Source organism: Strongylocentrotus purpuratus, unplaced genomic scaffold (assembly GCF_000002235.5).
Source record: "Strongylocentrotus purpuratus isolate Spur 01 unplaced genomic scaffold, Spur_5.0 spur5_contig_840, whole genome shotgun sequence".
Lineage (NCBI taxonomy): Eukaryota > Metazoa > Echinodermata > Echinoidea > Camarodonta > Strongylocentrotidae > Strongylocentrotus > Strongylocentrotus purpuratus.
In genome coordinates this window covers 1,479,041-1,490,702 of record NW_022145547.1, presented here as the reverse complement: position 1 = coordinate 1,490,702, position 11,662 = coordinate 1,479,041, and the positions used below count along the sequence as shown (strand labels likewise).

The following is an 11,662-nucleotide window of genomic DNA, read 5'->3' as shown; positions in this document are numbered from 1 at the left end:
CTTACAAAAATTATAATCTTTAACAAGAAACGATTGTATAGAGCCTGGTAAAAAAATAAAGATGGCCGCGCCCTTGGGATTAATTTCTGTGCGGCTGAGCGCTGCAAATTTCACCCGTAAACGTCGTCTAAAAGGATCAGGGTTATTAAAATTAGCTAAAGATGCAGCAAGCGATACATATTCAACGGAAAAAGTTACCGCACATAGCAAACCAAGTCAAGAAATAGCGTGTTTGCCTGTTATTGTTGAATTCCGCCGTCTCCTTGAGAGCGTCAAGAGCAACGGCATTGATGTTGTGCCCGGTGTAAGTATTTAGCGGGAGCCACCGGTAACCCAGAGTACTTGCCGCCTGAACGTCGGGGTACCATGAAAGTAAAGATTGACCCTGCCTGACCGGCCCCCGCAGCTCGACTATTTCTAACTAATAACATGAAGTGGGTCGATGTAAATATTGACATCATTCACTGTCTATCTCTTAAGTATGAGATAGACTAGATCTAGAGGCCTATGGCTATGCCTATCTCAATTTATAGCTCTGAAAGCCTCTTTTTATTATGATTGATTATTGATAGATCTAATGAATATTTTTTTTAATTCTCAGATTTTTGAAGGATTAAAATTAAACATACGTCTAGACTCTAGAATAGATCTAGGTCTAGATGTCTGGAGTCTGGATATACAGAAATATGTCTAAGATTCTATGCCATGGCATGACCATGATGTTCTAAGTAACAGTACCTCCATATAGTCTACACTTCAAAGTGCTATAGCCTGGGGTAGCACGCCCAGTATTCGGTCCATTCCCAGTACTCGGTCAGACGGCCGTTTCAACAGCTGTAACAATTAAAAAAATGATTTATGAGCCACGAAACTTGCACAAATCAGGCAGCTGAACAACTTTTCTTAACTCTCAAAATTACATCAGATTTAGGGCCCCGGAAAGATCTCCAACTTAGCTTGAAATTGGTCAGTGTCGCACAACTTTCTGCACTTCCGCGTTCTGTTAGCACATGCGCTAACATGCATAGCCATATGTAGAAGTCTATTGCGAAACAACTACGTGTGCTGTCACAATGAATTTAGTATGTGTGTGAAGAGAATCACTTCCGTGTTCACTCCATCGCAGCGAATTTGCAAATGACGCACTTGCCGATGTGCAAGAGGTATTTATAGTACGATACCCTTGTCATGCGGTATCGCTCGTCCAGTATTCGGTCAATAGTGCGCAAATACGCTTCACTCCTTGGTAACGGAGATACCACGCACAAATCGCGCGACCGAATTCTGGGCAGAAAAATGCTCCGTCTTCTTTCGGAAGTATTTTGCTTATCATCATTCTATATTTTAAGTGACTTTAAAATCCTGTTAGAGGAATAATTTTGTTTTCTTTTGATGGGTAGATTGCCAAATAAAAGAGGTAAGAATTCAAAATATTAGCGATTTTCCCTTAAGTGACCGAATACTGGGCACTCTTCCCTATTAAACTCCTTTTTAAACAAATGAAGAAGAAACTCACAATCAAATTAAATAGTCTAGACCTTCTAGAGAACAATGATAATCATTTAGACTGCACCCAAATCGAAATTATCAGTGAAACTTTGTTCTTCTTTACTGTCTCTTGCAGGTTTCCAATGTTGAGCTTCTCCATACAGTAGTAGGTCTCTACGACACCTGTCTCCCAGACATCACACCTCTGGTCCTCTATGCAACAGTGACTGGAAAATTGGCCAAAACATTAATACTTATCAGAAGTACCAAAGGTGAGGGAATCTACTTGTCTACTTCCTCTTCTTTCTTTCTTTTCCTCTCCTTTCATCCGTGCCCTGTTGTTTGTTATTGTTTCATTTACTTTTTCAAAAAGCATGACAGTTGTGCAAACTGACCTGGAAGATAAATTCTTGGAGGAGGAAGTATTTCTAAGGTCATACTTACACTTTGTGGAGTTTTTCCTTTTACCTGATCTATATCTAATATGGTCATGGATTCTACACTATTTTTCAAGTAAGGAATGAGAATAGAGAAATCTGGATGAAGACTAAACAGTTAGCCTGGTCAGCTAGACAGTGCTTCACAAGAATAATCCATTTTTTATGTGATTAGATGTGACACTGCATTTTTTTCTCCTGCAGTAAAATGATGTAAACAATTTAGTGGGTTATTTGGTCCATTTATATCGCATGAGTGGGCTTTTTTTTGTTTAAAAAAAAAATAAAAATGATGAGGTTATTTTCACCTTACTTGACATTCAAAATAATGGCTAGGTACCAAACAGTCTACCAAGAATCAATGTTAAAAGTAGAAATTTGTACTGTAATGTCATTGGATATACCTTTGCCTTCAACTAGATGTTGCTAAGGAACTACAGCAGAAGATTCTACAAAGGGAAAGAGAAGTAGAGACCACTACCGCAGCCAAAGAAACAGTACCAGAGAACAATAATTCCAACACGAACAACAAGGACTCTACCCTCAGCCCTGGCACTCAATCTAAGGAAATAGACTCTGATGATGGAGAGGTGCCAAACAGTGTTGATGGATCCAAAGAAAGTCCTCTTTTGAGACTACTTGGAGGCGATGGTGGGGGAGAAGCAACTGATGTGAAAGGGAATGATAAAGACGTTGATGATGAGGATGGAAGGCGAAAGGGTGATGATGAAGATACAGTTGCTAAGGATGATACAGGTGAAGTTGCTAAGGAGGATGCAGAGGATGTGTTGGAGGAGGAAGAGCAGCGGAAAGTGTTTGCCGATGTCTTCAGTGATTCGGATAGTGAAGAGGAAGAAAGGTAAATTCAAATTGTCATTTTCACAACAGTGTGTATAGGCAGTTCAGATGTATCACAAGCAAATTCCTATCAAGTATAAATTATTTTGAAGTAATGATGATGTCTGAAATATATTGACTTTGTAAAAAGAGTCATTTTATATTGGGATGAGTTTCCTCAAAAGGAAACAGCGAGCTGATCTACATTAGATTGTTCATCAGGGCAGCGTTTCAGGAAGTATAAGTTCACCAACATCCCGTAGGAACGTGTGGTAATTACAACACACGCATTTCGATTGGACATTGAAGAACTTGTACCTATGACAGTTTCGTGAAATGATGCCAAGATTTTATATTTTTGTTACACACAGTCACACATGCATTACAATGGATCCCCCCCCCCTTTTTTTTTGGAATGATTTGAGTTGTCTAGATAATTTTATTTGAATAAAATTGTGTTTTATGTACCAGTAGTCTGAAGTATGTAAACTATCCCCTCTCCAGTCCAGTTTTCCGAACATGAGTTTTACTTAGTTCATGTACAGTACTTCAGATTCAGTGAAACTAAATTCCTTTACTACTGTGATAACTCATTCTGAGTAGTAAAGATGGGCTACAGCTTGCTCTCACATTTTGTATTACCAGTATACTGTCTTGTAATACCCCCAAAGTGGGTGAAGAGTCCTCTTTGCTATTGAATTGCGAAGTTTCATATTTGTAATTGTTATATTTATCTCAACAGTGAAGATGAAGAGGAAGAAATGGACTTTTCAAAAGGCATCAATGAATTCTTGAGATTGGTGAAACAGAGGAAGGAAAGAAGAGAGGAGTTGAGTTTAAACCCAACCCTGGAAGAAGTAGAATCAACGGTCGGGATTGAGTCAAGGATCGTGGCTTGTGCTACTTGGGAAAAGTCTCATATGTGAGTTTTTCCTCTTAATTGTGTAATCTAATTTTTTTTAAGTGCACAAAAAATCCTTTATTTTTAATCGTGGTGGTTGTCTACCTGAAAACTTGGAAATGAGCCAGACTGTTGATTTTGGACCATCTCTATCAACCCATTTCTTAAAAGAACTTGGTGGTTCCTGTATTTAGCCTACAGGGAATGAAAGAATTTAGTAGTCAGTTGAAGTGAATGGCCTCACATCCAGAGAAATGGTATAAAATAAATCTGTGGAATATAAGCTCAGGAAAATCACAGTTTGCAGCTATGATGTTATGCTTACAGGATCATCAGTAAATGAGTTAACTTTACAGGAGTGCCATTGTGCATACTGTATACTACCACCAACTTACATCAACAATGAAGTTGAAGAAATGTTATCTTGTGAATCATGCTTTATTTATAACCCTGCACACCAAGTCTAAAGATATTGATACCTTCCGTCTCATTGTATTGATATTTAATTGAACATGAATTTCATGATTATAATACCGATAATAAAGATTACAATGCACAGATATAATAAGGACAATGCATTTGAACAACAATCAAAACTAACTTTTTGTGCTCTTAACACAAGCATACATAACCATTTTTCACTTGTGATACTTTGTAATTTTACCCAACAGTCGTCCTGGGGAGAAGATAGTACAGATAGACTTGATGGGAGTGAGAAAGAGATGCAGAAGGTGTGGCATTGGAAGATATTTATTAAGGGTAAGCTCCTTTGATTCCTCCATCATTCATACATTCACTTGTATTAACAAGTACAATGTAGTAGTAGTGATGATGGTGGTGGTGATGGAGGTGATGGTGGTAAATTTAAGGGATGGTGGCAATATACAGTAACAGTATACATTACTTTTGGCAGTACTTGTAAAGTATTGCTGCATGCTAAATATACAAAAAGATTTGTTTCTTAAGTGTTCATAAGATATATTTGAGAAATCAGGTTAATTTTTAACAACTCACAAGTGCTTGACATGATTCAGAAAGGTGAAATCTAAATAATGTGATTGGAAAGCACTGTTTGACTCTTGTTGGAAAGTATAGACATGAACGATTTGGCCATTGATGCATGGATTGATTGTACGAGAGCAAGGAGATGTCATAAATTGAAGTACCTGAAGGGCTTGGGTTGGCAACTGGGAGTAACATTGTGGAAATCATATGGGGGGGGGGGGGGGGGGGCTAGAGATCTGACTGATTTAAGGGAGAGCATATAATACCACTTGAGTCTTGTTTCTTTTCCATTCCGTTCCTTCAGCAAATGAAAGATGTGAGCATTGTTGGACATTACGATTCCTTGGTGGTTTATGCAGATCATTCTGCGGTGGATTTCTTCGCTCTTCATGGCTTCAACGATGACATTGTCCTCAACAGTAAATACTCTGACTTGGCTGATAACTGGACAAACTGCACACTCATGTGCTACATACCTCCATTCGTTGGTAGGTTACTTCAGGATGATTGTTTATAGCTGTGTTCAAGATACTTCCATATTTAAAATTCATCTCTTATCATTGTCATCTTGATTACTAATTACTCAGTATCATTTGAGCTTGTGAGGGAGACAGCAACTTAATCACTGTAACCTTTAGGGGGGTGTTTCAAAAAACTTGTCATCAGTGACAAATTACAGTTTTTGTTCTAAGCTACTGAAATCCTTGCTTCTGATTGGTTATCAGCAGATTTGTCACTGATTTTTGTCATTTGTCATTGAAAAAAGGCTTTGTGAAACACCCCAGGTCTCTCTTCCTAATATTACAAATTGGAAGATGTGCAACGACACCTAGTCTCCCCTCCCCCCCCCCCCCCCCCCTCTTGTACAAAGAATGGAGTAGGTTCTCAAAGTGCACCCAAATAAGGTGTGACTTGCCTACCGTATACATATGAAATCTCCATTTAATGAACTGTTTGAGGGATGAGAACTGTGCAATCAATTTTGGAAGTATGAAGCAAAATGTTTCAATGTATTTTAATTTTTCTTTTAATTGCGCATCCTAAATAGTCCTGTGAATTTGTATAAAAAAAAAAGTAGCCTGGTCTTAATTTCTATTTCCATTTACTTTTGCACAAATGCAAGCGATATTGAAAAAAAAGTTTGGATTGTTGCAATTACACTACATTTTATTTTCTCGTCTCATTTACGTAACCATAACGATTTGAATGTTCAGTTGTTATTTTCCTCATCTCAACAAACTTTGTCTTCATCAGGACAAACAATCTTGAAGGAGACAGACATGAGCCTGGACCTGAAAGAGATCGAGATGGAGCTCCAGAAGTGGACAGAGAGGAGCAGAGACGCGTACCAAGGTCAGGTTGCTTGCATCATGAAGTTAAGACATGAGGTCATTGCCCTTCGTGCTCTGGTAGGTAGATTATAGATACAGTCAAACCTGTCTATAGCGACTGCCCAATGGAAACACAAAAGTTGCCTTTGTAGACAGGTTCCTTTAGTACATGATTCAATGAGAAACCATTTCCAAGGGAAACAACAAATGTGGCCTTTGTAGACAGGTGGTCACTAAAGCAGGTTTGACTGTAATAATATTATTATAATCTTGTAGAGTGCACGTCACATTTAGACTCATAAAATGGGTCTAGAGTGTAGGTTATCTACGTTGTTAAATGACACCACATGGTCATGCATCATTCTTTCCTACCATGCCTACAATATGCAAAAGAATCTCCCGTGAAAACGTGATAACCCACGGCTGAAGTGATAATGCACGCGTAAGGTGCGTGTATGCATATCTCTGGTGCGTACAAAATCAAGACGCGATGAAATGCACATAGTTGCAAGTAGCAAGGACATTGATGCACACACTGAGACGTGCCTCACACTGTTTGGCTGTTTGTCATGCAAAGCAAATGGCACCCCCCCATGACGGCAAAGCATGGCATTTTTTTCAGGTTTGTTGCTTACATCTTAACTTTATATTTGTATGTTAGACCCGTTTTATAAAACAAATAATTCATGTTTTAAAGCTTGTGCATAAGTGATATTGCTTGCATTCGGTTCAGTAGCAGTAAGCTGGATAATGAACTCGACAAATCTCATCCATTATCTAATTGTGACTTAATCTGTGTGCAGTGCTTATTGTACCCCCCGGCAGTATGCCGGTGGGGTACTTTGGATTCAGCAGCAGCAGCATCCGCCGCGTCATATTCTTGTGTGCGCTCTAACTGCCACATTCCTTACGGATTTCTTTCAAAGTTTGTATGGAGGTGTATCGTGGTATAATCTCAACACCTTTGACTTTTGGTGATGCTGCCCCCAGTGTTCCATCTTCTATAGGGTAAAAAGCCATATTTTTTGGTCCGCTCTATAGGCCACATTTTTAAAGGGAAAACTCATTCCGTTCAAATTTTAAACGAAAGTGTATCTTGGTATCATCTACAAGCCTATAGAATTTGGCGATGCTGCCTCTAGTGTTCCGTCTTTTATAGGGTCAAAGGTCATATTCTGATAGGCGACTTGTGTGCACTCTAGTGTGCAGTCTAACTGCATCGTTCCTTGACAGATTTCTTTCCAATGTTTTATGGAGGTGTATCTTGGTATAATCTACACAACTACAACTTTTGGTGATGATGCCCCAGTGTTCCGTCTTCTATACATGTAGGTTAAAAGGCCATATTTGTTTGGATGGTTTGTGTGTGCTCTATAGGCCACATTTTTCAAGGGATTTAGTTCAAATTTTAAATGAAGGTGTATCTTGGTATAATCTACAAGCCTATAGATCTTGGTGATGCTGCCTCCAGTGTTCCGTCTTTTATACGGTCAAAGGTCATATTTTGATAGATGTCTTCGTGGCACTCTAGATTGCGCTCCAACTGCATCATTCCTTAACGGATTTCTTTCAAATTTTGTATGGAGGTGTTTCTTGGTATAATCTACACACCTACAACTTTTGGTGATGCTGCCCCCAGTTTTCAATCTTCTATAGGGTCAAAAGGTCATATTCTGGTGAGTGTCTATTGTGTGCTCTGCAGGTCATATTTCATGATGGATTTTTTTTCTAATTTTGCATAGAGAATTAAAAATGTATCTTGGTAGAATCTCTCTTCTAGGGAGGGGTGAAGCATAACAGGGTGTTCTCTTTTCTAGGGAGGGGTGAAGCAGAACAGGATGTTCTCTCTTCTAGGGAGGGGTAAAGCAGAACATGGTGTTCTCTCTTCTTGGGAGGGGTGAAGCAGAACAGGATGTTCTCTCTTCTAGGGAGGGGTGAAGCAGAACAGGATGTTCTCTCTTCTTGGGAGGGGCGGAGCAGAACAGGATGTTCTCTCTTCTAGGGAGGGGTGAAGCAGAACATGGTGTTCTCTCTTCTTGGGAGGGGTGAAGCAGAACAGGATGTTCTCTCTTCTAGGGAGGGGTGAAGCAGAACAGGATGTTCTCTCTTCTTGGGAGGGGCGGAGCAGAACAGGGTGTTCTCTCTTCTAGGGGGGGAGGGGGTGAAGCAAAACAGGGTGTTCTCTCTTCTAGGGGGGGGGGGTGAAGCAGAACTGGGTGTTCTCTCTTCTAGGAAGGGGTGAAGCAGGACAGGATGTTCTCTCTAATAGGGAGGGGTGAAGCAGAACAGGGTGTTTTTTCTTCTTGGGAGGGGTGAAGCAAAACAGGGTGTTCTCTTTTCTAGGAGGGTGAAGCTGAACAGGGTGTTCTCTCTTCTTGGGAGAGGTGAAGCAGAATAGGATTTTCTCTCTTCTAGAGAGGGGTGAAGGAGAACATGATGTTCTCTATTCTAGGGAGGGGTGAAGCAGAACAGGATGTTTTCTATTCTAGGGAGGGGTGGAGCAGAACAGGGTGTTCTCTCTTCAAGGGAGAGGTAAAGCAGAACAGGATGTTCTCTCTTCAAGGGAGTGGTAAAGTAGAACAGGGTGTTCTCTCTTCTAGGGAGGGGTGAAGCAGAATAGGATGCTCTCTCTTCAAGGGATGGGTGAAGCAGTACAGGGTGTTCTCTCGTTAAGGGAGGGGTGAAGCAGAATAGGATGCTCTCTCTTCAAGGGATGGGTGAAGCAGAACAGGATGTTTTCTATTCTAGGGAGGGGTGAAGCAGAACAGGATGTTCTCTCTTCAAGGGAGGGGTGAAGCAGAACAGGATGTTCTCTCTTCAAGGGAGGGGTGAAGCAGAACAGGATGTTCTCTCTTCAAGGGAGGGGTGAAGCAGAACAGGATGTTCTCTCTTCACGGGAGGGGTGAAGCAGAACAGGATGTTCTCTCTTCAAGGGAGGGGTAAAGCAGAACAGGGTGTTCTCTCTTCCAAGGGAGGGGTAAAGTAGAACAAGGTGTTCTCTCTTCTAGGGAGGGGTGAAGCAGAATAGGATGCTCTCTCTAAAAGGGATGGGTGAAGCAGAACGGGGTGTTCTCTCTTTAAAGAAGGGGTGAGGCAGAACAGGGTGTTCTCCATTCTAGGGAGGGGTGAAGAAGAACAGGGTGTTTTCTCTTCTAGGAAGGGGTGAAGCAGAACAGGATGTTCTCTCCTCAAGGGAGGGGTGAAGCAGAACAGGATGTTCTCTCTTCTAGGGAGGGGTGAAGCAGAACAGGCTGTTCTCTCTTCTAGGGAGGGGTGAAGCAGAACAGGATGTTCTCTCTTCAATGGAGGGGTGAAGCAGAACAGGATGTTCTCTCTTCAAGGGAGGGGTGAAGCAGAACCAGATGTTCTCTCTCTAAGGGAGGGGTGCAGCATAACAGGGTTTTCTCTCTTCTAGGGAGGGGTGAAGAAGAACAGGGTGTTTTCTCTTCAAGGGAGGGGTGACTCAGAACAGGGTGTTCTCTCTTTTAGGGAGGGGTGAAGAAGAACAGGGTGTTCTCTCTTCAAGGGAGGGGTGAAGCAGAACAGGATGTTCTCTCTTCTAGGGAGGGGTGAAGCAGAACAGGATGTTCTCTCTTCAAGAGAGGGATGCAGCAGAACCAGATGTTCTCTCTCTAAGGGAGGGGTGAAGCAGAACAGGGTGTTCTCTCTTCTAGGGAGGGGTGAAGAAGAACAGGGTGTTTTCTCTTCAAGGGAGGGGTGACTCAGAACAGGGTGTTCTCTCTTTTAGGGAGGGGTGGAGCAGAACAGGGTGTTCTCTCTTCAAGGGAGGGGTGAAGCAGAACAGGATGTTCTCTCTTCAAGGGAGGGGTGAAGCAGAACAGGATGTTCTCTCTTCGAGGGAGGGGTGCAGCATAATAGGGTTTTCTCTTTTTAAGGGAGGGGTGAAGAAGAACAGGGTGTTCTCTCTTCAAGGGAAGGGTGAAGCAGAACAGGGTGTTCTCTCTTTAAGGGAGGGGTGAAGAAGAACAGGGTGTTTTCTCTTCAAGGGAGGGGTGACTCAGAACAGGGTGTTCTCTCTTCTAGGAAGGGGTGAAGCAGAACAGGATGTTCTCTCCTCAAGGGAGGGGTGAAGCAGAACAGGATGTTCTCTCTTCTAGGGAGGGGTGAAGCAGAACAGGCTGTTCTCTCTTCTAGGGAGGGGTGAAGCAGAACAGGATGTTCTCTCTTCAATGGAGGGGTGAAGCAGAACAGGATGTTCTCTCTTCAAGGGAGGGGTGAAGCAGAACAGGATGTTCTCTCTTCGAGGGAGGGGTGCAGCATAACAGGGTTTTCTCTCTTTAAGGGAGGGGTGAAGAAGAACAGGGTGTTCTCTCTTCAAGGGAAGGGTGAAGCAGAACAGGGTGTTCTCTCTTTAAGGGAGGGGTGAAGAAGAACAGGGTGTTTTCTCTTCAAGGGAGGGGTGACTCAGAACAGGGTGTTCTCTCTTTTAGGGAGGGGTGGAGCAGAACAGGGTGTTCTCTCTTCTAGGGAGGGGTGAAGCAGAACAGGATGTTCTCTCTTCAAGAGAGGGATGCAGCAGAACCGGATGTTCTCTCTCTAAGGGAGGGGTGAAGCAGAACAGGGTGTTCTCTCTTCTAGGGAGGGGTGAAGCAGAACAGGGTGTGTTCTTTTCAAGGGAGGGGTGAAGCAGAACAGGATGTTCTCTCTTCAAGGGAGGGGTGAAGCAGAACAGGATGTTTTCTATTCTAGGGACGGGTGAAGCAGAACAGGATGTTCTCTCTTCAAGGGAGGGGTGAAGAAGAACAGGGTGTTCTCTCTTCTAGGGAGGGGTGAAGCAGAACAGGATGTTCTCTCTTCAAGAGAGGGATGCAGCAGAACCGGATGTTCTCTCTCTAAGAGAGGGCTGAAGCAGAACAGGGTGTTCTCTCTTCTAGGGAGGGGTGAAGTAGAACAGGGTGTGTTCTCTTCAAGGGAGGGGTGAAGCAGAACAGGATGTTCTCTCTTCAAGGGAGGGGTGAAGCAGAACAGGATGTTTTCTATTCTAGGGACAGGTGAAGCAGAACAGGATGTTCTCTCTTCAAGGGAGGGGTGAAGAAGAACAGGATGTTTTCTCTTTAAGGGAGGGGTGAAGAAGAACAGGATGTTCTCTCTTCAAGGGAGGGGTGAATCAGAACAGGGTGTTCTCTCTTCTAGGGAGGGGTGAAGCAGAACAGGATGTTTTCTATTCTAGGGAGGGGTGAAGCAGAACAGGATGTTCTCTCTTCTAGGGAGGGGTGAAGAAGAACAGGGTGTTCTCTCTTCAAGGGAAGGGTGAAGCAGAACAGGGTGTTCTCTCTTTAAGGGAGGGGTGAAGAAGAACAGGATGTTTTCTCTTCAAGGGAGGGGTGACAAAGAACAGGGTGTTCTCTCTTTTAGGGAGGGGTGAAGCAGAACAGGATGTTCTCTCTTTGAGGGAGGGGTGCAGCATAACAGGGTGTTCTCTCTTTAAGGGAGGGGTGAAGAAGAACAGGGTGTTCTCTCTTCAAGGGAAGGGTGAAGCAGAACAGGGTGTTTTCTCTTCTAGGGAGGGGTGAAGCAGAATAGGATGCTCTCTCTAAAAGGGATGGGTGAAGCAGAACAGGGTGTTCTCTCTTTAAGGGAGGTGTGAAGCAGAACAGGATGTTTTCTCTTCAAGGGAGGGGTGAAGCAGAACAGGATGTTCT

The 11,662-nt window shown here is 42.7% G+C and overlaps 1 protein-coding gene across 1 annotated transcript in view; it reads left to right on the top strand.

Moving 5' to 3' along the window:
- Nucleotides 1-55: 55 nt before the first annotated feature.
- LOC100892545 overlaps nucleotides 56-11,662 on the top strand; it is a 61,256-nt gene continuing 49,649 nt past the window's right edge. The window contains exons 1-7 of the mRNA XM_030988680.1: nucleotides 56-304; nucleotides 1,625-1,760; nucleotides 2,346-2,784; nucleotides 3,505-3,684; nucleotides 4,335-4,422; nucleotides 4,973-5,156; nucleotides 5,923-6,077. Coding sequence (XP_030844540.1) covers nucleotides 62-304; nucleotides 1,625-1,760; nucleotides 2,346-2,784; nucleotides 3,505-3,684; nucleotides 4,335-4,422; nucleotides 4,973-5,156; nucleotides 5,923-6,077 — 1,425 coding nt within the window. The 5' untranslated portion in view covers nucleotides 56-61. The remainder of the gene's footprint in view (nucleotides 305-1,624; nucleotides 1,761-2,345; nucleotides 2,785-3,504; nucleotides 3,685-4,334; nucleotides 4,423-4,972; nucleotides 5,157-5,922; nucleotides 6,078-11,662) is intronic.